General features: G+C 58.2%; 1 protein-coding gene across 3 annotated transcripts; it reads right to left on the bottom strand.

The window, feature by feature from the left end:
- Nucleotides 1-596: 596 nt before the first annotated feature.
- On the bottom strand, nt 597-24,256 carry GNA15 (G protein subunit alpha 15). Of its 3 annotated transcripts, XR_006715573.1 has the most exons (8): nt 23,531-23,901; nt 17,053-17,237; nt 12,156-12,310; nt 9,375-9,503; nt 5,920-6,049; nt 4,659-4,812; nt 3,588-3,733; nt 1,511-3,220 (listed from the first exon to the last, which is right to left on the bottom strand). XR_006715573.1 is itself a non-coding variant. In XM_045491422.1 (7 exons), the coding sequence occupies exons 1-7, from the start codon at nt 23,673-23,675 to the stop codon at nt 1,278-1,280; spliced, it is 1,125 nt and encodes a 374-aa protein (XP_045347378.1). In that variant the 5' UTR covers nt 23,676-24,256; the 3' UTR covers nt 597-1,277. The 3 variants fall into 3 exon arrangements, 2 of the variants coding, with proteins under 2 accessions (XP_045347378.1, XP_045347379.1); XM_045491422.1 differs by lacking the exons at nt 1,511-3,220; nt 3,588-3,733 and adding an exon at nt 597-1,504 and having other exon boundaries at nt 23,531-24,256; XM_045491423.1 differs by lacking the exon at nt 1,511-3,220 and having other exon boundaries at nt 3,465-3,733.
- Nucleotides 24,257-24,784: the final 528 nt, after the last annotated feature.

The raw sequence follows: 24,784 nt of genomic DNA, 5'->3' as shown, positions 1-24,784 counted from the left end.
CTGCGTAAGATTCTCTCTCCCTCTGCCCCTCTCCCCTCCCCCCCGTCTAAAATAAAATTAAAAATTAGAAAAATTTTAAAGTACCATCTTAACATAAGATGTGAACATTAGGGGACGCGGAGTGTGGTTTCGTAAGACAACTCTGTAGTCTCTTCACGATTTTTCTGTCAATGGGACTATCCCGAAACATGAAGTTTATATGTTTAAAAGGAAAAGAAAAAGAGTGTTGGATGAATCACTTTCTCGGCCCTGCCATCTCGCAGGCTGGAGCCTTCGTCAGATGATTCCGTGTCTCTGTGCCTCGGTTTCCTCATCGGAAAGCAGAGGTGGGCTGGCTTGTGACCCGCCGGGCCCTGAGGGTGGCGGGAGACCGCGGTCCCGGGTAAGTGGAGCCCTCGACGTCTGAACCTTCACCTTCATCCGAGGTGGGTGGGGGCCCCTGGAATTTTGGGGTGACAACGCAGGGTGGGCTTACACGTCCCACACGTCCACACGATCGCTTCCCTCCTGCCCCGTGGTGCCCCCCCGCCTGGGACAGGCGCCCCGAGAAGGGGCTGCGCAGTGATAAACAGGACGACCCTAAGAAAGCACAGGCGTCCAGAATGTCGTTTCTTTAATGTCCTGCGAGGGGCGCCACAGAAGGGGAGGGAATAAATACAGAAGGGATGTTGCGGTGCGCCCGGCCCCCAGCCTGGGAAGCGGGGGGATGCCTGTGGGCCTCAGGTTCCCTCGTCTGTAAACAGGGCAGGACACCCTGTGAGCCTCAGATCGTGAAAGGGACAGCGTTTTCCGGGGCGCTTTTCCAGCCGGGAACAGGAAGTCCCCGCGCTACCCAGGCCTCAGCGGGTCGGTGCCGCTTCCTGTCCGCCAGGGGGCGCCAGAGTCCGGTCCCTCGATGGAAGGCCCACACCCCCATCACGGGGCTGGGGCAGCACCTCCGCGGAGGTCCCGGCCTCTGCCCAGGAGAGATCCTACATCCTCTGCTCGCCCCACTTTCCCCCCCACCCTGGCATCCCAAGTGGCCCTTGCCCTCCCTTTCCGAGGAGGTAAACTGAGTCAAGGGGGGGGGGGGCAAACCCAGGGGCTGTCCTAGTGAGGGGCAGAGACAGGAGGGGGACGACGACCCGCCGCCGTCAACCTCTGACTCACTCACAGCCCTTCGGCCACCTGGACCCGGGGCCGAGCGACAAGCGGCATCTGGGCTCCCTGAGCACCGGTCCGCCCGCAGGTCCCGCCTGCCACGCGCGGGTCTGAGCCCGGGGGCAGCGGGGCCTGGCTCACAGCAGGTTGATCTCGTCCAGGTAGCGGGCCAGGACCGAGTCCCGCACGTCCTTGAAGACCTTGCGGATGTTCTGCGTGTCCGTGGCGCACGTGTAGTGGCTGAAGAGTCGCCGGGAGCGCGGACCCTTCCTGCCCCCGTCGGCGCTGTCCACGCAGCTGGAGTACATTCTAGTGTACATGTCCAGGATGAACTTCTTGGCCGCCTCCACGTCCTGCTTCGGGCCTGGGGGGGGGGGGGGGAATGGGCAGTCAGGGCACGGGGCTCGTGGGGCAGGAGGGAGAGTCTCCTGGGTCAAGGAGGGGATCTGGAGACCCTGCTCCACGCATGCACATCAACGGGGCCGCAGGCGCCCCAGGAACCACGCGCCATGGTGCAGGCCGGCGCCATCTTTGGTTTTTCGAGAGGGTCACATGACTATCAGGTCCAGCCAATGGGATCATCGAGGATGGACTCCGGTGAGTCACATGACCTGGAATGGACCAATAAGACTTGGCCCTGGGACTTTAGGCAGAACCGTGTTAAAGAAGGAAACCCTCTCACTTGGCTGGGCTTGCAGCTAAGGGGATGGGAGCCTAGAGCTGCAGAGAAAGACATTCCTGACAGGTGCAGAGGGGTAAACCGAGGCCAAGAGAAGGGGAGGGGTGGCCACCCTGGTGAGGCACCTGCCATGCTCAGTCTCTCTCTCTCTCTCCCAAGCACAATGTGGGCAAGGGCTTCTAGAACCCAAGCCCTGGTTCTCCTACTTACTCGTCGGGTTGCCTTATATGTTAGTCCATGTTAGCGCTGTGAGCCTCAGTTTCCCCATTTGTAAAATGGGGATCCTAACAGTCCCAAGCCTCGCGGAGTTGTGAGGATTCAATGCAATCATGTGGAGGGCTCTGTGCTCCATAATCAGAATGTTATTCTGATTCTTCCAGACAGGCAGGGTACCCAGTGGTTAAGGCTGGTGGCTCCGGATCCAGACAGCCTGGGTTCGAATCCTGCCTCTGCCACTCGCTGGCCGTGTGACTTTTGGCAAGTGGTTGCACCTCTCTGTGCCTCAGTTTCCCCACCTCTATAGCGGTGAGGAGGAAGAGCTCCACTGCACAGGACTTTTTCACGAGGATCAAATGAGTCCATACGTGAGGGGGCCTCTGGCAGTGTTAGACACTTTAGCCGCTGTTATAATCACAAACGTTACTCAGTACAGAACAGGCAAGGACTGAGACCCGGAAGTCGGCAGAGTACTCCTTTGGCTGGGAGAAAAAGGTGAGTCATGAGCGTTTCCTTTGACATGAAGGAAAACAGTCCCTCAAAACTATCCACTTTGTCCCCCTCCCCCGACTCTCCAGACCACGTTCCCATTCCCAAGGCCGCCCAGCCGGGAAGGGAACAAGGGGCGTCCGCCATGCTGGGCCAAGTTGCCATCTGTCTCTCGGGCCCCTAAGTCTTCTGGGGATGATTGGCTGAGATTGGCCTCGTGGGCTCCGAGACCTGACAAGGCCAAGCGTCACGCCCGTGGTGATGTCACCGGGCTTAAGACCTTCATCTGCCACGTTGCTTGCGTACTGGGGTGAACAGTGTTCCCCCAGATCCACGTCCCCCCAGAACCTCAGAATATGACCAAGTCACCTCATTTGGAAATAAGGTCTTTTCAGATGTAATTGGTTAGCTTGAAATGGGGTCACACTGGATTGGGGGGGGCCCTACAGCCAATGACTGGCGTCTTTATAAGAAGAGGAAAGACACAGAGAGAGAGAGGCCATGTGACAACAGAGGCAGATTGGAGGGATGTCTCCATATGTCCAGGGACACCGAGGATTGCAGGTAACGCCAGAAACTAAGAGACACCAGGGACAGATCCGACCTCAGAGCCTCCGGAAAGAAGCCACCCCGGCTTCATTTCAGACTTCTGGTCGCCTTAACTGATGGGGATCCACGTCTGTTGTTTTCAGCCTCCTAGTCCGTGGCGCCGGGAGATGAAGCCAGCTCGTCCCCAGGACAGCTGCCATCGCTCCCCGCCCCCCCCCCCTTTACGTGTGTGCCATTCGGCCACCAAGACGGGAGTCTGTTTGCCCCCTTTTGGGAGCTGGCCTGACTGATTGGCTTGAGCCATAGAATGAGGCGGCTGTGACCATCCGGGACCTCTGAGGCCACCACGTCGGGAGCAGAGGCTTCCTCTCACCCCACCCCCTGGGCTGACATCTGGCTACCCTGAGACAGCCATGCTGCGTCCTCGCAGTGGCCCTGGGCGGAAAGTGCTAGCCAATACACCCCTTCCCGGGACCCTCCGAAACCCCACCTCCCCTCTGCGGGATACACTGACCTGTGCCCGACTCCCCCGTAATCCTCTCTAGGCGGCCAGGCCCTCGCCCCTCCGTCTGCGCTGACGGCTCGCCCCCAAACCCGCTCAGTGAGGTCGTCCTGTCCCGATTCACGCGCAATTGCCGAGACGCTGCACGAACCTGTTAGCTACAAGCACCGCAGGAAAGAGGGCTGCTGTGTCTGTGAAAACGTTGTGTCCTGGAAGGACTTGTTCAAAGGTCAGGCACCTATTTCCTTGGTGTTCTGCTAACCGAGGGGGCGCCTGTGTGGCTCAGTCGGTTGGACGTCCGACTTCAACTCAGGTCATGATTTTGCAGCTCGTAAGTTCGAGCCCCACCTCGGGCCCCCCACTTTTAGTGTGGAGCCCTCTTCGGATCCTCTGTCTCCCTCTCTCTCTGCCTCTCTCTTTTTTTTTTTTTTTTTCAACGTTTATTTATTTTTGGGACACAGAGAGACAGAGCATGAACGGGGGAGGGGCAGAGAGAGAGGGAGACACAGAATCAGAAACAGGCTCCAGGCTCTGAGCCATCAGCCCAGAGCCCGACGCGGGGCTCGAACTCACGGACCGCGAGATCGTGACCTGGCTGAAGTCGGACGCTTAACCGACTGCGCCACCCAGGCGCCCCTCTCTCTGCTCTCTCTCTCTCTCAAAAGTAACAATTAAAAAAATTATTCTGCTATCTGATTAGACATAGATGCAGTGACTATGAAAGACTCAAAAAAAGAAGTCTCGAAAACCTAGGCAGAGTCTGGAAAAGGTTGACACCTTTCAGGTGTGGCTCATGACGATGAACTTGACAGCAGACGATGTGCAGAGAATCTGTAACACCTGCCTCTTTAGAACCCCTGCTTGAAGCAGGTGCTTCGGGAATGATGGCTGCCATTCTCCACCCCCCCCAACACACACACACAGAGGGGGAAACTGAGGCTCAAAGCTTGGGTCTGGAACTCAGGTCTGTCTGATCCCGTTTGAAACTCCACTGACTCCAGCTGGGGCAGGGTCTGGACCAGCATCTCTCCTGGGAGCTGCTCGTTGGAGCTGAAGGGCTTAGAGAGTTCTAGAACCACTCACCCTGGAAACTGGGGAAGTAGGTAGCCAAGTGGGAGGTGGAGATCTTCTCCTCTAGGATGTCAGTTTTGTTGAGGAAGAGGATGACGGACGTGCTTTTGAACCAGGGCAGTTCCAGGATAGTGCCGAACAGGGCCAGGCTCTCCTTCATTCGGTTCTGTTCGGGGGAAACAGGCAGACCACGGGTCCAACACGACGGCCGCCTTGGTCCAGACACGAGCCCTCCCCCACGTGGAGAGGGGGCTGCCAGCCTACCGTCCGGGAGCTCAGGGCTCCCCGATTCCTGGCTGGGTCGGAGGGGGTGGCCCACGCTTTTGTGTGGCCCGTACTGCTCTGACTAGTGTCCCCAAGTTGACGCCCCTCTGGAACCGCAGAATGGGACCATATTTGGAAATAGGGTCTTTGAAGATGTAATCAGTTAAGAAGAGGTCCTTCTAGATTGTCGCGTCTGGTGGCAAGTGTCCTTTTAAAGAGGGGACGTTTGGACCCAGATACGTGGGGGAAAGTCCATGGGACCACAGGAGGCAGAGATGGGTAACGGGTGCACAGAACAAGGGACACCAAGGATGGCCAGTGACCCCCAGAAGCGGAGAGCGCCTGGGACGGTCTCCCCCGCAGGCTCAGGAGGACCGAGCCTGGCCAACGTGCGGATCCGGGGTGTGTGGCCTCGGGCACTGGGAGAAAAGTCTCCGTGGCTCCGGCCCCCGCCCCCCCCCCCCCCGGCTGTGGTACTTTGTTAGGACAGCCCGGCAAACTAGGACACCTCGTGTGGCTGCCTTGGAGCAAACTCCTTGGCAGAACGACCTCAAATTCATTCTGTTTGATTCCGTCTGAAAGGCAGGACGATAGCATCTGACCCCTGGATCCCCAAACTGTCCGTGTGGAACCGTAACCCCTAAAAGCCCAGATGTCGGAAATGGGCCGGGTCTTAATTAGGAGAAGAGCTCACAAAAGAGTGTTGTCCAGCCTTTCGGAATAAAAGCAGGACACTGCCCCTGAGGCAATGACCCATTTTCCCAGGCCAGCTGCCTTGCGCTTCTGGGGGCGCTGTGTCCAGGGGCTCCGGCGTCCCTTTGTGTGTGTGTGTGTGTGTGTATCTGTGTCTCGGGGCGCAGCGCTCTGACCACGGAAGAGTGGGGGGCGGGATTCAGAGCCACGCCAGACACACCCGGACCCCATCAAGCGCGGCCATGGGCTGTCCTGCTCGGCTGCACGCCTGGAGGCCAGCAGGAGGCGGTGCCCCCGCACCCACGGTGGACCTCACCTCTTGGTTGTTCTCCTCCAGACACTGGTCATACTCGCTGAGCGAGGCCAGGTAGATGAGGGCGATCACGTTCTCAAAGCAGTGGATCCACTTCTTCCGTTCTGACCTCTGGCCCCCGACGTCCACGATCCTGCCAGGAGCCAGCCCGGGTCAGAACTCAGACCCAATCAGGGCCCCGTGACACGGCACCCCAGACAGCCGGGACACGTCGAGACCAATATTAATAGCAGCCAGAATCGTTGCCAGCTACTGGGCCAACGCCCCTTGTGTGTTAATTGCCTTTCAGCCACCCCGCAAGGTGGGTGTTACTATTTGGCCCATTTACACACGAGGAAACTGAGGCACGGGAGGGGGACATTTTCCCGGGCTTCTGCCCTGGGCTGCCTGATTTCTGCCCCCGTGTTAGGGGACAGAGGGTCAGACACATCCGGAGTCTGCCCTGGTTCTGGCTGGCTGGGGGGGTGGGGGGTGGGGGGGCAAAGTGCAGAACAGCTGCAGAACTGTTTCCCCATCTGTGAAATGCGGCCACACGGTCCTGGCTGGACAACGCTATCCTCTCGGTGTGTGGCCCAGGGCGAAAGCCCAGCCTCCACCCCCCCACACACACACACACCACAACAAAGCCTGAGCCCTCCCGCCTTCCTGTTCTCTCTCTAAGAAATGTGGGTCACTGATAACGAGCCCTGCGTCATTTCCCCGGGGATGGGACTGTTACACAGGCAGCCAACAGGAAATGCCAGAAGCCTCAGAGCAAGAAGGGACTTGCCCCTTTGTATGGACGGGAAGCCAAGGCTAGTGCCTGTGGCTCCTGATCCCACAGACCAACCAACCCCTCTTGTGCCTCTTCAGACCCCCTCCAACCCCAGAGCGGGATAGGGGTGCAGTGGCTACAAGTGGGGCTTAGCGGACTGAGATATATGTGGGGTAGGTTACTTGCCAGCCTCCCATCTCCTAATCGGATCCCTCTGATCCTTTACCCCACTGATTAGCTCTCTCCTCACCTAGGAACACTCTAGGGTTCTCACTTAAAAATCAGCACCTCAGCCCAGCCTTTCCTGTGACTTCCCCAACCTCTACCTTCATTCCTAAACTTTTACAATCTATCCACCCATCTATCCATCCGTCCATCCGTCCACCCATCCAACCATTGAACCATCCATTCATCCATCCAACCACCCACACACTCTTCCGTCCATCCATCCATCCATCCATCCAACCATTGAACCATCCATCCATCCATCCATCCAACCACCCACATGCAATTCCATCCATCCATCCATCCATCCACCCATCCATCCATCTATCCATCCATTCAACCATTGAGCCAACCATCCATCCAACCACCCACATATTCTTCCGTCCATCCGTCCATCCAACCATTGAACCATCCATCCAACCACCCACATACTCTTCCGTCCATCCATCCATCCATCCATCTATCCATCCATCCAACCATTGAACCATCCATCCATCCAACCACCCACATATTCTTCCGTCCATCCATCCATCCATCCATCTATCCATCCATCCAAACATTGAACCATCCATCCATCTATCCATCCAACCACCCACATACTCTTCCGTCCATCCATCCATCCATCCATCTATCCATCCATCCAAACATTGAACCATCCATCCATCCAACCACCCACATATTCTTCCGTCCATCCATCCATCCATCCATCTATCCATCCATCCAAACATTGAACCATCCATCCATCTATCCATCCAACCACCCACATACTCTTCCGTCCATCCATCCATCCATCCATCCATCCATCCAACCATTGAACCATCCATCCATCCAACCACCCACATATTCTTCTGTCCATCCATCCATCCATCCATCCATCTATCCATCCATCCATCCATCCAACCATTAAACCAACCACCCATTCAACCACCCACATATTCTTCCGTCCATCCGTCCACCCAACCATTGAACCATCCATCCATCCATCCATCCAACCACCCACATACTCCTCCGTCCGTCCATCCATCCATCCATCCATCTATCCATCCATCCAAACATTGAACCATCCATCCATCCATCCAACCACCCACATATTCTTCCGTCCATCCGTCCATCCAACCATCGAGCCATCCATCTATCCATCCATCCAACCATTGAACCATCCATCCATCCAACCACCCACATACTCTTCCATCCATCCACCCAACCACTGAACCAACCATCCACCCAACCACCCACATACTCTTCCGTCCATCCACCCACCCGTTCACCCACCCTCCACACACATATACATACATACACTCACCCATCCATCCACTCATTTATCCTTCCATCTTTCCAACTCTCCTCCCACATTCACTAACTTCCACTCTGATTTTGAGCTGATCATCACTAGCAAAGCAGGGGAATCAAACTCAGCCCCTAGCCTTGTGGGGCTCTCCGTCAGGGGAGGAGACTGATGGCAAACAGATAAATTATGAGCCTTCCTGGTGAGGACTATTGCAAAGGCCAGAGGAGCACGTTTGGGGTATCAATTCAGGACAGTGTGAGACTCAGTATGGGTGAGGTGAGCACAACCCCTGTGTCCAGTCCTCACCCCGCACCCTCCACAGCTCCCTGCCATCAGCCCACAGACACGGAGCTTGTTAAGGTCACTGATGACCCTCTAAATGCCAATCCCAGAAGTCGCTTTTCCCGGTGTACTCTTCCCGACCTCGCCTTTAGTCTTCGACGCTGGCCGTCACTCTGCCTGGACCCCTTGCTGCACTGGCCACTCACGCCTCTGCCTTCCAGCTCAGGCCTGTGTGTGTCTAGCCACCTCCCAGATGCCCCAGATCCCTCAGACTCAACGTGCCCCAAAGGACATCATTGTCTAGTCTAACACCCCCACGCTGCCACCACCGCCGTGACCCGACATTTACCCCATCATCCAGATTCTCTGATCCTTGGGCTCATCTGGTCCTGCCCATTCTACGTCAGAAACAATTTTTGCTCCATCCCCTCATTTCCATCCCCGCGACCGCTGCCCTGGCCCTTACCAGCGCTTCCTGCCTGGATCATGGCTCCCGCCCACTCCTGAGTCCCCTGACCTCCAGCCTCACCCCATCGGGGGGATCACCCTCTGAGCTTCCCCAGGCCCAAATCGATCTCTCTGGAAAACCGCTGACCACATAGTCTCTGTCTCCTCCTACCCAGCAGCCCTTCAAGTTATCCGACTGAACTCCTATTCAACCTTCAATGCCCTAATACCAATGTCCCCTCCTTCGGGAAGACCTGCCCTCCTGGACCTCTGGTGGCCTCATTCTGGGCTCTTCCAGGTCCCACACCTGACTGCATGGGGACTCCAGGTGTCTAGATCCAGCTCAGGCTCCTTCAGCCTGGAAGCCGCTTGAGGACTGGGACTGGGAAACTCCTATTCATCCTTCAGGGTCCCAGTTCCTTTGCCCCCTTTGCTTTCCCCAGCTCCGGGCCGTGGGCTCACCGCAGATTGGTCTTCTGCACGGAGAAGCAGTACTCATTGATGCCGGTGGTGGGCATGCGGCTCCGGAGCACGTCCTGTGCCGTGGGGATGTAGTCCTCCTCAGTGATGCGCTCCAGGTGGGACAGGTAGCTGTGGAGTGAGGAGCCCTGAGGCCTAGTCTCGCAGCCTCCCTTTGTTTCTCAGACCCCCCTCCAAAGCCCAGAGACGACCCTGCGGGGGAGGGGAGCTGCTGGGGAGGGGCCGGACCTCTGGGTCTGCAGGTGGCCTGGGAGCATCACCCTGAGGCTGAGGGAGCACGGGGCGAAGCAGCCTCACCCTCAGAACAGCAGGACTTCAAGAACAGCGTGAACTCAAGAACAGTGTCACCGGGGGAGGGGTGTCACCCCCAGGAGTGGCACTGTCCCAAGAAAAGTGACCGCCTGGGAACAGGCTGCAGCTGTCAAATCGCCCTCAATGCCCAGCATCGTGCCCAGGGAGTGTCACTGCGTGGTGATGAGCACTGTCCCCCCAGGAACAACGTCACCCCAGGAGCTGTGTCCCCCCAGGAACGACGTCACCCCAGGAGCTGTGTCCCCCCAGGAACGACGTCACCCCAGGAGCTGTGTCCCCCCAGGAACGACGTCACCCCAGGAGCTGTGTCCCCCCAGGAACGACGTCACCCCAGGAGCTGTGTCCCCCCAGGAACGACGTCACCCCAGGAGCTGTGTCCCCCCAGGAACGACGTCACCCCAGGAGCTGTGTCCCCCCAGGAACGACGTCACCCCAGGAGCTGTGTCCCCCCAGGAACGACGTCACCCCAGGAGCTGTGTCCCCCCAGGAACGACGTCACCCCAGGAGCTGTGTCCCCCCCGGAACGACGTCACCCCAGGAGCTGTGTCTCCCCCGGAACGATGTCACCCCAGGAGCTGTGTCCCCCCAGGAACGACGTCACCCTAGGAGCTGTGTCTCCCCCGGAACGACGTCGCCCCAGGAGCTGTGTCCCCCCAGGAACGACGTCGCCCCAGGAGCTGTGTCCCCCCAGGAACGACGTCGCCCCAGGAGCTGTGTCTCCCCCGGAACGACGTCGCCCCAGGAGCTGTGTCCCCCCAGGAACGACGTCGCCCCAGGAGCTGTGTCCCCCCAGGAACGACGTCGCCCCAGGAGCTGTGTCCCCCCAGGAACGACGTCGCCCCAGGAGCTGTGTCCCCCCAGGAACGACGTCGCCCCAGGAGCTGTGTCCCCCCAGGAACGACGTCGCCCCAGGAGCTGTGTCCCCCCAGGAACGACGTCACCCCAGGAGCTGTGTCCCCCCCGGAACGACGTCGCCCCAGGAGCTGTGTCTCCCCCGGAACGACGTCGCCCCAGGAGCTGTGTCCCCCCAGGAACGACGTCGCCCCAGGAGCTGTGTCTCCCCCGGAACGACGTCGCCCCAGGAGCTGTGTCCCCCCAGGAACGACGTCGCCCCAGGAGCTGTGTCCCCCCAGGAACGACGTCGCCCCAGGAGCTGTGTCTCCCCCGGAACGACGTCGCCCCAGGAGCTGTGTCCCCCCAGGAACGACGTCACCCCAGGAGCTGTGTCCCCCCAGGAACGACGTCACCCCAGGAGCTGTGTCCCCCCAGGAACGACGTCACCCCAGGAGCTGTGTCCCCCCAGGAACGACGTCACCCCAGGAGCTGTGTCCCCCCAGGAACGACGTCACCCCAGGAGCTGTGTCCCCCCAGGAACGACGTCACCCCAGGAGCTGTGTCCCCCCAGGAACGACGTCACCCCAGGAGCTGTGTCCCCCCAGGAACGACGTCACCCCAGGAGCTGTGTCCCCCCAGGAACGACGTCACCCCAGGAGCTGTGTCCCCCCAGGAACGACGTCACCCCAGGAGCTGTGTCCCCCCAGGAACGACGTCACCCCAGGAGCTGTGTCCCCCCCGGAACGACGTCACCCCAGGAGCTGTGTCCCCCAGGAACGACGTCACCCCAGGAGCTGTGTCCCCCCAGGAACGACGTCACCCTAGGAGCTGTGTCCCCCCCGGAACGACGTCACCCTAGGAGCTGTGTCTCCCCCGGAACGACGTCGCCCCAGGAGCTGTGTCCCCCCAGGAACGACGTCACCCCAGGAGCTGTGTCCCCCCAGGAACATCACCCTAGGAGCTGTGTCTCCCCCGGAACGACATCACCCTAGGAGCTGTGTCCCCCCAGGAACGACGTCACCCCAGGAGCTGTGTCCCCCCAGGAACGTCACCCCAGGAGCTGTGTCCCCCCCGGAACGACGTCGCCCTAGGAGCTGTGTCTCCCCCGGAATGACGTCGCCCCAGGAGCTGTGTCCCCCCAGGAATGACGTCACCCCAGGAGCTGTGTCCCCCCAGGAACATCACCCTAGGAGCTGTGTCTCCCCCGGAACGACGTCACCCCAGGAGCTGTGTCCCCCCAGGAACGACGTCACCCCAGGAGCTGTGTCCCCCCAGGAACGTCACCCCAGGAGCTGTGTCCCCCCAGGAACGACGTCGCCCCAGGAGCTGTGTCCCCCCAGGAACGACGTCGCCCCAGGAGCTGTGTCCCCCAGGAACGACGTCGCCCCAGGAGCTGTGTCCCCCCAGGAACGACGTCGCCCCAGGAGCTGTGTCCCCCCAGGAACGATATCACCCCAGGAGCTGTGTGCCCCCAGGAACGACGTCACCCGGGAGCAAGACCATCCCCAGCACCTCCCGCAGTGGGAGCCAACCAACCTGAGCCCCTTCTGTCCCGGGACGAGTTCGCCACCGGCTGCATCTGGCCCCACACCTGCCGCCCCCGAGCCCCGCACTCACTACACGGCCGAGTCCAGCAAGTGAAACTCCCGGCGACGCTCGTAACAGGCCCGGATGCCGGCGTCCCTCCACAGCCACTGCATGGCCACGGCGCAGTGCTTCTCGAAAGTGGTCACTTTGTAGGGGTCCTGGCTCATGACCAGACTGGCGTGGTGCTGGGGAGGGAGGGACGGGGCGAGTCAGACATCCCCGCGAGCCACTGTGCTCCTCTGCGACGGAACCCCCCCCCACACACACTGCAGTTCCTAGCCCCCCCCCCCCCGCCTCGCCTCTGCTCCTTCCTTCGCGCCCGCCTTTCTCCCCAGATGGAGGGCAGAGGGGCAGCAGAGAAGGCACGTGCAGGGACATCAGTTCTGCATCTTTGACGCTCATGAGACAAGTCGCTACAGGTGCCCTCACGACAGACAGGTAGCGTGATGAAACAATGCGTGCAGGTCCCGCGGGGAGGTCGAGGCACACGCAGCCGGAGCCGTGCGCCCGCCGGCCCCTCGTGCTGCCCCTCCCCTGCCTCCACCCGTCCTCCTTTCCTTCCAGCGGGGACGGCGGCTCAGACTTCTGCGTTGGCCTGTGCACGTGTGTGCGTGTGTCCGTGTGGGCACGTGCGTGTATGCTCGTGGGGGTGTGTGTGTGCCTCTGTGCCTGGGAGTGTGACGACGAGGGCCACCACTTCTACTGAGGTCCTCACCAGGGCCACCCAAGAGGGAAAGGAAACGAAAGGCGTCAGGTTTGGAAAGGAGTATGTCACACGGTGGTCACTCGCCGAGAGCATGACTGCACGTAGAAAGTCCAACACAGTCTAGCGATGAGCTGTCAGAATAAGCTAGTTACCTTGGCGAGATCAACAGACACACATCCGATGTGTGGCTACATATTAACCACTAACTGGTGGACGTTTTCAAGAATTTAAATCCCATTTACAGTAGCAAAAAAAAAAAAAAGATATCAAATACCTAGGAATAAATCTAACAACACACGTGAAATCTATCCACGCTGAAATATACAAACATCACGAAGAGAAAATTTGTTTACTAAATGTTTATTTGTGCGAGCAGGCGCACGCATGCGAGCGGAGGAGGGGTGGGGGGGGGAGAGATGATCCAAAGTAGGCTCTGCGGGGCACCTGGGTGGCTCAGTCGGTTAAGCGCCCGGCTCTTGATTTCACCTCAGGTCATGATCTCACGGTCTGTGAGTTCGATCCCCGCATTGGGCTCTGTGCTGGCAGCACGGAGCCTGCTTGGGATTCTCTCTCTCCCTCTCTCTCTCTCTCTGCCCCTCCCCTGCTCGTGCTCTCTAAAGAAAGGAAAAAAGAAAACATTAAAAAACAACAACAACAAAGGGGGCTCTGCACTGTCAGCACAGAGCCCGACGCGGGGCTCGAACTCATGAACCTTGAGATCGCGACCTGAGTCAAAGTCGGACGTTTAACCGACTGAGCCATCCAGACGTCCCGCTAAGGAAAAAATGTAAAGGATCTAAATAATTGGAAGGCTATGCCGTGTTCGTGGATTGGAAGACTCAGCATTTTTAAGCTGCCAGTTCTCCCCAAATTAATCTACAGATTCCATGCAATTCTGCCCAAATCCCAGAAAGGCGTGTGTGCACGTAAACACTGACAAGATAATTCTAAACTTAATGTAGATATGCAAAAGGGCCCAGAGCATCTGACGCCATTCTGGAGGACAAAGTGGAAGGATTTCCACTCACAGGCTCCGAGACTACGTATTAGGAAGCTACAATCACTAACATGAAATGATGTTCGCTCAAAGGCAGAGAAATTGACCAACAGAACAGAACAGTGAGCGTTAACAGATCCAGGCACATCTGAACACCCGATTGATCACAAAGACGAGACTGTGGTACGGTGGGAAAAATGTTAAGGGGCACTGCCACCATTGAATATCTGCACCAGGATAAAAAAGGAAAGAAACGTGATCACACCCTACACAGAAATCAATTCCAGGTACAATGTAAATCTAAATCTGAAACGATAAAGCTCCACTTAAAAGACAGCAATAGAAGGGCACCTGGGGGGCTCAGTCGGTTGAGCATCCTACTCTTGGTTTCAGCTCATGTCATGATCTCCCGGTTCGTGGGTTCGAGCCCCGCGTCCAGCTCCATGCTGACAGCACAGAGCCTGCTTGGGATTCTCTCTCTCTCTCCCTCTCTCTCTGCCCCTCCCCTGCTCCCATGAGCGTGCTTTCTCTCTCTCGCTTTCTCAAGAATAAATAAATAAAGCTTTAAAAAACAAGTAAGTTGGGGCGCCTGGGTGGCGCAGTCGGTTAAGTGCCCTACTTCAGCCAGGTCACGATCTCGCGGTCTGTGAGTTCGAGCCCCGCGTCGGGCTCTGGGCTGATGGCTCAGAGCCTGGAGCCTGTTTCCGATTCTATGTCTCCCTCTCTCTCTGCCCCTGCCCTCTTCATGCGCTGTCTCTCTCTGTCCCAAAAATAAATAAACGTTGAAAAAAAATATATTAAAAAAAAAACAAACAAAAACAAGTAAGTAAAAAAAGTTAAAGATAGCGATAGAGAATTTCATCATGACCTTGAGGGGGAAAAACATCTCTTAAGCTGGCTACCAAAAACAAACAAACAAACAAACAAACAAACACACAAAAAGCAAAAATCCAACAACACACCAGTAAGCAGAAGACTGACATACTGGACTTCATTAAAATTAAGAGCTATTCATCCGGACACCGTGAAAACAATGAAGATGCAAGGTATGGATGGGCAGAAAATATTTACAAAATACACAACAAAGTGCTCTCTTCCAGAGAATACAAAGAATCTGCTATAAATCAGTAAGAAAAAAAAAAAAGGGCAAAAACAAAGCCAAAAACAAAAATGGGCGAAAGATTTGAACAGTTGTTTCACAAAATGGTATATCCAAATGTCCGACAAGCCTGTGAAGAGGTGTGCAGCTTCCTTCTTAATCAGGGAAATGCAAATCAGAACCACAATGGAATACTTCCAAGAACCCACCAGAACGGCTAAAACGAGCCGACAGCATCTAGTGTTGGCAAGGATGAGTGGCAACTGAACTCTTCGTGTACTGCTGGCAGGAGTGTGAAATAGTCAAGTGCTTGGAGACGGTCTGGTGTCTCCTCCTAATCTAATCTACTTTATGATCCAAATCTATTTCTACATAGATACCCAACAGAAATGTGTAGGTCTTCATGAAACACACATGATAGAAATGAACAAACCACAACTATGCCCCCAAAGATGGAAAAAGTACAGACATACTGAGCAGTGTCAGAAGCCAGACATGCGAGAACGTTCTGTGTAATTCCATGTATGAGAAGTTCAAAAATAGGTAACCCCAATATAGCTGCTGGTTACTCCTGGGGGGGTAGTGATTTGGGGAAGGAGCCTCTGGGGACACGTTCTGCTTCTCGTCCTGGGCAGTGATTACACACGTGCACTTACGTTGTGATGGCTTCACTGCGCTTGTGAACTGGCTTCTTCAGCACGTGTGTTATATCTCAGTTAGAACCGCTATTCTAGGGGCACCTGGGTGGCTCAGTCAGTTAAGCGTCCGACTTTGGCTCAGGTCATGATCTCACGGTTTGTGAGTTCGAGCCCCGCGTCAGGCTCTGTGCTGACAGTTCAGATTCTGTGTCTCCCGCTATCTGCTCCTCCCCTGCTTGCTGCTTGTTCTCTCTCTCTCTCTCTCTCTTAAAAATAAATGGATATTTTTTAAAAACCCACAAGTGCTGGCGAGGCTGTGGAGAAACTGGAGCCCTCGTGTGCTGTTGGGGGGAATGCAAACAAGTGTGGAGGGTCCTCAAAAAAATTAAAATAGAACTACCCTATGATCCGGCAATTTGACTTCTGAGCGTTTAACCGAAAGAATTGAAATCAGGATCTGGAAAAGATACTAACATCCTGTGTTCACTGCAGCACGAGTCACAATAGCCAAGGCGCAGAAACAACCTAAATGTCCATCAAGAGAATGTGGTGCATGTGCATACACACACACACACACACACACACACACACACACACACACGGCTATTGCTGAGCCTTAAAAAAAGAAGGGGAATCCACAATAGGTAACGACATGAATGAATCTGGGGGACATCACGTTAAGTGAAATAAGCCAGGCACAGAAGGACGAATACTGCATGACCCCACTTGCGTGAGGCTTCTAGAGAAAGCAAACTCATGGACACGGACAGCGGCATGGGGCTGGGGCAGGGAGATCTGGGGATCAGCCACTCGAGGCCATAACCTTCTAGTTCCTCAGGAGGACCACGTGCGAGAGGCCTGCCGGGCCTACACTGTGCTCACCACCATTTGTGACGAGGGTGGACAGCGTGGGAAGTGTTCCTGTGACACGTGCACACAGAGCTGCCCGCCCCGAAGCCGGGCTCTGTCGCCGGTCGATGGTATTAACATTGCTACAGCAAAGCGGGTGCTGTTTCGGGACCCCCCACCCAGGCCACCCCTGTCATCGCAGGGCCCGCAGGACAGCACGAGAGGGGAGCTGATGCCAAGTTGCCTGGAATGCACGGAAACTCCTGGGGTAGAGTTAACAAGACCCGGGGACCCAAGAAGCACGGCCCTGTCCCAGGTGTCCAAAGGGACATGGCCCTGAACGGAGGGTTCTATGAGACACGGCCCAGACCTGTGGTTCTGAGGGGACATAGTCCTGATCTGGAGGGTCCAAGGGGACATGGTCCCACCAGGGTGGGGGTGTCTGAGGGGACGCGGTCCTGCCCCGGAAGTTGTGAGGGGAAGATGTGTTGGGCTTTGGGGTCAGAGGGCACACATCCTGCCCCGGGGGTTCCTAGTGGACACAGCCTGGGCCCGGGGGGCCGGAAGGGACGGGTCCCACCCCCAGTGCCACAGGCCCACCAGCACGCGGCCCCGGCCCGAGCCCCCCGCTCGCTCACCCGGCTCTCGGGCCTGCTGAACGGAATCTGCAGCCAGTCCATGGCCTCGATCATGGCCTGCATGGACACGAAGATGTTCTGGTAGATGAGGGGCCGGAAGCCCTTGCGCTCCTCCTCCGAGTAGCCCGCCCCGTGGATAATGCGCATCTGCTTGATGAACGTGCTCTTCCCGCTCTCGCCGGGGCCTGGGGGGGTGGGGGACACCAGCAGCTCAGTCCCCGGGGCTCCCGCCACCCGCCACCCCGGCCTCCGGGGCTCAAACCCCGCTCCGGAACCCTGGGCGAGCGCCTTCCCCTTGCGTGCCTCAGTTTCCCCTGCTGTCAGAGCCTGCCTGCGAGGGTAAACGAGCGCCCCTAAGAGGCCCCTGGTCGGGGGGGGGTGGTCAGCCAACCGGGGCGCGAGGGGCCAGCCAGCCGGCAGCCTGTGTCCGCGTGCCCAGCAGGTTTTCAGTTTGTACGACAGCTTTCACGCCTCAAATACTTTCTGTCCTTGTGGTTTTGACATTTTTAAACGATTGAAAGGAATTAAAAAAAAAAAATGAGTATTTCATCACACGTGGAGCTGGTACGGAATTCCTGTTTCGGCGTCCCTAAATAAAGTTTTATTGGCACACAGCCACGGCCGTTTGTGTCCCCACGGCCTCTGGCTGTTTGCTCGCTCCGGCAGCAGAAGCGGGCAGTCCGAGAGGGTCTGGCCCGCGGGGCTGAAAATACTGAGGAACAGCAAAAAGGCTGTTTGGCTGGAGCAGAGTGGGGGGGTGGGGGGAGGCCAGGTGGTGCGGGGGGGGGGGTGCTGGGGGCCACGCGGAGGACTCGGGCTTTCACCCCAGGGAGGTGGGAGCCCTGGAGGGCTATGGGGAGTGGGGCACCCGACCCAGGTCCTCGAGGGCGTTCTGCGGTGGCCGCTGCAGGGAGGACAGACTGCGGGGGCGAGGGCAGGGGCAGGGCGTCCGGGGTGGAGGTCTAGGTGAGTGACGACGGTGGAAAGAAGACATTTGAGAGATATTTGGGAGACGGACTAAGAAGGCTTCGCTGATGGACCAGAGCGGGGAGAGGGGTCCTTGCAGGGCCACTACACGATTCACGCGGCCAAGTGCACGCCGGGGCCCTTCTGCGCCCAGGGCACTGCGGGACTGCCCGGGTCCCGCGCCCAGAAAAGCCAGCCCTGGGCTTGCGACAATAACACTTAGATCTTCGGTAGTCCCGGTCTGGAAGCTCAGAGAGGAAGGCTCGACTCCCTGCTGCCTGAGCCCTAGCGTGTGTGTGTGTGTGTGTGTGTGTGTGTGTGTGTGTGTGTATGTGTGTGCGCCTCTGTTTTCCCATCTGTAAAATGGTGTGATAGCCAGGCAGGAGGGGTGGGACCGGGAGGCTCCTCCCACAGCTCCCTGCCCCGCCCAGCTCCTGGGGGACCCTGGCATGGGGTCCTTCCGGGCACAGGAGGGGGTACTGGAAGGAGGAACAGGAAGCAGCAGGAAAGGAAGGGGTGGAGCCCAGAAAGAGGAAACAGGCAGAGGGAGCAGAGTGGGGGTGGAGGAGGCGGAGAGAAGAGAGGGCGCCCCCCCAGGAGCTCCGTGTCCCCACATATCTGTGGGCAACAAAGGGCAGGCCTGGGGTGACACCAGGTGTGGTTAAGTCCACTGGACTCGAGGGCCAAGAACATGAGTTGCTCTGGGGCACTGGTGGCTCAGTCGGTTAAGCGTCCGAGTCTTGGTTTCAGCTCAGGTCACGATCTCGTGGTTCGCGGGTTCGAGCCCCGCGTCAGGCTCTGCGCTGACATGGCGGAGCCTGCTTGGGACTCTCTCCCTTCCCCGCCCCCTCTCTGCCCCTCCCCTGCTCCCACACTCTCTCTCTCAAAATCAATAAGTCAACTTACAAAAAAAAAAAAAAAAAAAAAAAAAAGGAGCGAGAGGGAGGGAGATGGAGAAGAGAGGAAATATGGTAAAACACCAACGTTTGCAGAAGAACCGGGCCCACCTTTTCAGTGGGTCCGAAAGCATTTCAAACTGAAAAGTTAACCGAGGGGAAGAGCCTGACATGTGATGCGAGATGCTGAATGGGAAACTGGAACAGAAAAAGGGCCCCCCGCAGAGAGCCGGCCGCATCCCAGGCCCGGGGCGCCGCTCCCGGAACGCAGTCGTGAGGTTCCGAGGGAGGGAGCTCTCCCACTGTGACAGGTGCACCGGGGTCATACGAGATGTTAACACAGGGGAAGCCGTTTAGTAGACGGGAACTGTCTGTTCTGTCTTTGCCACTTTTCCGTACATCTAAAATTATTCCGAAATAAAAAGTTTCCCCCCAAAAACACCCAAAACACCCCCACGCCCCGGGTCCACAGCCTGAAAGTCTCCAACACGGAGCCGTATGTGTCTGAGATCGCCTGACAGAAGGACGGCTCTTGGCCCACTCTTCATACGGGGAAACTGAGTCCCAGACTGGCTGATGGGCTTGCCTTGGGCCAACGCAGCCGGTTAAGGGGCCAAGCTGGGACTCAGACCTCGTTCTGTCCAAGGGCAGAGCTCATGGGTTAGCGGTATTAAACCGGAAAGTTCCCCAAATCCATAGTCACCGCGAGCTTGATTTAACTCTTGGTGTCTGGGCCAAAATACCCCGTGCCTGTCCTCAGCCAACCCCCCCCCCCCCAAAGAGTCCCACCGGTCTGCTATTTGCAAAAGACACCCGGGAATCAGAGAGGTGGGGTGATTTTCCCAGGGTCCCACAGCGAGCAGAGAAGCAGGGGAGTAAACTCGAGCCCTGGTGGGTCCTTCCCTGACAAAATGGGCTCCGGCCAGCCTGCCGGGTCAGGCGCCATCAGAGTATCGGACAATGAACGTCAGGTCAACGTCACGCGTCCACAGACACTCGGGAGCCGGACAGGTCCTGCGGGGGCTGCGGGAAGGGGGACTGAGACCAGCGCAGGGGACCACACCCTTTGACCTCCTTCCCGGTAGCCTTTCAACTCTCAGACCCCGGGTCTCCCCCAGACATGTGGGGACCCATCAAAGGTCACGCAGAGCAACGGCTGACTTACGAGGCCCTGATTTTCTTCTCTCCTGTGTCGTTAAAGGAAGAACAAAAAAATCCTGGTCGCCACCCACAGCATGGATTTTGTGACTCATGACTGGGTCACAACCTAAAGTCTGAAAACTCCACTGGGTGGAACCCTCTCTTTGCAGCCCGTGACTGTCCTGCAGCCACGGAGGATTCTGGAACCTCTCCAGCCCCAGGTTCCTGGTCTGCTGCGGGAAAGTCCGCAAATGGGGCTGGGGGCGGCAGGGACAGCTCTTCCCACCTGGTGGGCCGGAGGGGTAGGGCCTGCTTCCTCCTGGGGGTGGAGAGGAAGGGGAACCTGGCACCTCCTTCCACGGCGGAAGGCCGCCCCAGACCTCTGATGCTCCAGGAGATGGGGCCACGGGGACACGCTGGAGGGCAGGAGGCTCAGCTTCTAGGTCCAGCTCTGGCTCAGACTGGCTGCCGACCCCAGACCAACCCCATCACCTCCCTGGGCCTCAGTTTCCCCATCTGTCACTGGAGTGCTGTGGCTTTTCTCTCCAGAGGCACGTTCACAGGGAGGTCAAATGCGTGGGCTCCGGAACCAGAGTTCTAGGTTCCGATCCTGGTTGTGTGACCTTGGGCAAATCGCTTCGCCTCTCTGGGCCTCCGTTTCCCACCTGGGGACAGGAGCGGTATCCACCTCAAGCTCTGTGGACAGAGCTGGCTCCTTTAATGGCTTCATTCTGACGTCCCCCCCCCCCCCACCATTCTCCAACACGCCAATCGCTTCCTGTCAGGGACAGACTCCCGGCCCCTCAGCCTGCTTCCTCAAAAAGACCAGCCACCTCCAGGAAAAAATAACTTTTGGTTTCAATTCCTGTTTTCAAGAAGGGAGAGAGGTGTGGAAGCAGCCCTTGGGGCTGGGGGGTAGGGGGGCGGTCAAAACCACAGTCCACAGCGTGGTCCACAGGGCCACCATCAGCGCTTGGGAACACAAACAACCTCCCTGCCCCCACCGCACACCAGCAGAAGGGGCTTCCTGGTGTGGGGAGGGCTGGGCAGTGGTCAGCGTGGCGTGGCACCAGGGACCTTCCCAGCTCTGGAAGATGCGGTGCAGCTCCAGGGGAAGTCGCCCCAGAGACAGGATTCCTTCATTCGCTTATTCATTCATAAAGTATGCTCTGGGCATCTGTTCTCTGTCAGGTTCACTATGCTTCCTGGGCCGGATGCTGGGGACAGAGGCACGAACAAGAAAGACACGGTCCCCCCCTCCGTGTAACTGGAGAGACAGACAGGAAAGAACAAGTTAAACAAATCTACAGAACGTCAGTACGTGCCCTGAAGAAAGGAGGAAGGAGAAGGATGGGCCGCCTTTGTGGTCAGGGAAACCAGGAGGACTTCTCTGCGGAGGTGACACACGAGTTGTGTTGCCTTGAGTGACAGCACCGGCCGCATGGAGGCGTGGGTGATGCCGAGAGCCACCGGCGGGGAGAACAGCAAGTGGAAAGGCCCTGAGGTTCGGATACATAAACTCGAGGTGTGCAAGGAAAGATCGCCAGCATCGGTAAACCTCCGTGCCGGGTGGATCGAGAGGAAGCGAGCAGACAAACAGAATGAAAGATGGACGCCTCACATGTCCCTCAGGACAAGGGAATGGGGCACACCATTGATTCCCATACCTTCGACAGCTTCGAAGAAAGGGACAAGTTCTTTGACAGACATCGATAACCAAAACTGACGCAAGAAAAAACAGATAGCCTAAGTAGCCCTAATAATAATACTATTATTAAAAGGGGATCAATACTACATCATATATCATACATCCTCTTCCTGTAATAGCCTACCTAGTCTGAAGAGGTCAAATAGAGATAGCAATTACAGTAATTAAATTCTTTAATTAAAAAAATGTATATTTTATTTATTTTTGAGAGACAGCATGCAAGCAGGGGAGGGGCAGAGAGAGAGGGGGACAGAGGATCCAAAGCAGGCTCTACACTGACAGCCGAGAGCCCGATGTGGGGCTTGAACTCATGAACCACGAGATCGTGACCTGAGCTGAAGTCAGACGCTCAACTGACTGAGCCACCCAGGCGCCCCAAGTAATTTAATTCTTTTTTTTTTTTTAATTTTTTAATGTTTACTTATTTTTTGAGAGACAGGGAGAGACAGAGCGTGAGCAGGGGAGGGGCAGAGAGAGAGGGAGACACAGAATCCGAAGCAGGCTCCGGGCTCCGAGCGGTCAGCACGGGGCCTGAGGCCGAAGCTGGACGCTTAACCGACGGAGCCACCCAGGCGTCCCAAGTAATTAAATTTTTAATTAAAACCTTCCAGGCTCAGATAGCCTCCCTGACGATTTTACCGAAGCTTCAGGAAAATGAAATAATTGAAAACCGCAAAGAAGGCAAGGGCCTGTGCCAAAGGATCGCAGGAGGAAGTTGCAGGAGTTGGGGTCTGAGGGGCCAGCCACGGGGCCATCGGCTGGACTTGAGACCGTCCCCATGCCAGGTTCCTTGGAAAACTAAATGGGGGGGTGTCTTTTCCATAAAAGACTAGAGTCAGAAGGGCCCTAATTGAGGTGCAATCTTGGGGACCCCAGGTTTCTACAGCCTCCTCTCCACTCCCCAGCCCCCCCCCCCCCACCTCGGAGGCAGGGATGAGTGAGGCCGCCATACGGATGGCCGGCCTCCTGGCCCAGGGCAGGCAGATGTGACTTCCGGACACCCGAGACCTTCCCTGGTGTCCCCCCCCCCACCCCAGGGCTCAGGATGTCCCGGGAGCCCCTCTGAGGCTGGCCTCCGGAGGGGAGGCCCGCAGGGCCCCAGGGGTGGAGGGAGTGGACACGCGTTGGGGACAAGACTCTGTGCTTTGGGAGGCCACAATCTTGGAGCCTTACAACCTGCCGCCCCCGTCACTCTTGCCTTCCACCCTGGTTTATTTTCCTCCTCACTCTTCTTGCCGCGGGAAATTCTCTCTCTGCTTATTGGCTTCTGGGCCGTCTGTCTCCCTGTCGGCAAGATGAGGTCCCCGGAGGCAGGGACATCGCCCATCTCCGTGGCTGCGGCGCCCGCCCGGAGAGTTACTCGATACTTCTCGAATGAATGAATCCGTGAGCCGGTGGGTCACAGCCCGCGGGCGATGCCCGGGCCCAGGGACTCCACCGCGAGCCCGCCAGAGCAGGCGGGGGCCAGGCCCTCCCCGGCCGGCGTGGGGCAGACAGACAGGGGGCAGGGCCCTCGGCGGACGACGGGGAGGCCCCGGGGCCGGCTGCACGCCTGGGCTCATCGCCCCCTTCCCCTGACGCCAGGGCAGAGGCCCCCCACCCCACCCACCCCCTGCACAAGCCCCTCCCGGCCGGCCCGCTGCCCACACCTCGGGGCGAGGCCCCGGTCTCTCTGGGCCTTAGACTTCTCGCCCCCAAGTGGGTCAGGCTCTCCCGGCCCCGTGGGGTCCCCGGCGGCGTCCCGGGCGCACCCCACCCGCCCGCTCACCCAGAAGCAGCAGCTTCAGCTCCCCGCGGTCCCTCTTCTTCTGCTCCAGCAGGATCCTGTTGATGTCCTGGTCGATCCGGGCCGCCGCCTTCTCATCCTCGGTCAGGCAGCAGGGGCAGCAGCACCAGGTCAGCGAGCGGGCCATGGTGGGGGCCTCAGCGGGCACGAGGCGGCATGGCCCCGCCCCGGGGAGGGCTCCCCGCCCGGACGGCCGTCGGGCACCCTTGTTGGGGGGTCACCCCCGGGGACGCCGACTCCCCGGCCTCGAGCGCCCGGCGCCCGGCTCGGCGAGGCCTGGGTGTCCGGCGGGCGGCTGGGGGCGGGAGGAGGGCGCCCAGGCAGGCGCGGAGGCTCAGGGCTCCCCGCCCATCTCCAGACCCGGCCTGCCCTGCCAAACTGGTTGAGGGCGGGTGCCCCCCGGGGAGGGCGGGGTGCCGGGAGGAAAGGCCCAACCACAGGGTGCAGTGAGCGTCCCCGCAGCGCCCCACCGGGCCCTCCTTCCTCATTCTGGAGAACGGGCGGACTCCATCCTCCCGGGGCCTCTGGCGCCGCCTCCAGGCGGGCCCCTTCTTCCCCTCCGCGGAGCCGGTGAGGGGAGGTCGAGAGGTCGTCGCGGGGCCAAAAAGGATCTTTTGCAAAAACGGGCGGAAGCCAGGGGGCTCCCGTGGAGGGGCCGTCTCAGGCGCACGTCGCCCCGACTTCCCGTGATCCCCAATGGGCGCATGCAAAACTGAGGCACAGGGCCAGGAAGTGAGTCGCCCGGGCGCCGGGCGGAAGAACAAGACAGGGCCCGGAGTGTGCTGTCGCCCAGGGGGTCCCAGGCTCTCAACGCTGACCAGGCGGCTTCCTTCTTCCTGCGGACGAGGACTGAGTGCCCACTGTGTGCCAGGGACAGTGCGGAGCACAGCAGGGCACAAAGTGACAACACTAAGCCTAACATTCTAGGTGGAGACGCAGATAAGGAAATACCTGTTTAGCATTCAAGGCTGTTGGATGATGGTACATTCGGAGCGAAAAAGAGAGCAGAGCAGGGGACAGGGCACGCTGGGTGCTTGGGTGGGGGCTTTAAATAGGGGTCAAGGAAGGTCACCCGGGGGGGGGGGGCGTCAGACAGGCAGCCTAGCCACAGGGGGACCTTGAGGGTCGAACGTGCCGTTCAGGGACTTTTCCGACAAGGCCATGGGGCCACCTGCCCCTGCCCCCTGAGCCCCCGGGACCCTAGAAATAGGACGGTGACACATGGCTGCTTTCTGG

This window comes from Leopardus geoffroyi, chromosome A2 (assembly GCF_018350155.1).
Source record: "Leopardus geoffroyi isolate Oge1 chromosome A2, O.geoffroyi_Oge1_pat1.0, whole genome shotgun sequence".
Taxonomy (NCBI): domain Eukaryota; kingdom Metazoa; phylum Chordata; class Mammalia; order Carnivora; family Felidae; genus Leopardus; species Leopardus geoffroyi.
This window is presented reverse-complemented; position numbering and strand designations above follow the sequence as displayed.

What these genes read in the sequence shown, in the direction of transcription:
- GNA15 (XM_045491422.1), bottom strand. Translation starts at nt 23,675, where the DNA reads ATGGCCCGCTCGCTGACCTGGTGCTGCTGCCCCTGCTGCCTGACCGAG. An exon ending in GCTGAAGCTGCTGCTTCTGG is followed by an intron (nt 17,238 to 23,530) that starts GTGAGCGGGCGG and finishes CCACCCCCCCAG; the next exon opens with GCCCCGGCGAGAGCGGGAAG. An exon ending in GTGCAGAAGACCAATCTGCG is followed by an intron (nt 6,050 to 9,374) that starts GTGAGCCCACGG and finishes GGCTCCTGGCAG; the next exon opens with GATCGTGGACGTCGGGGGCC.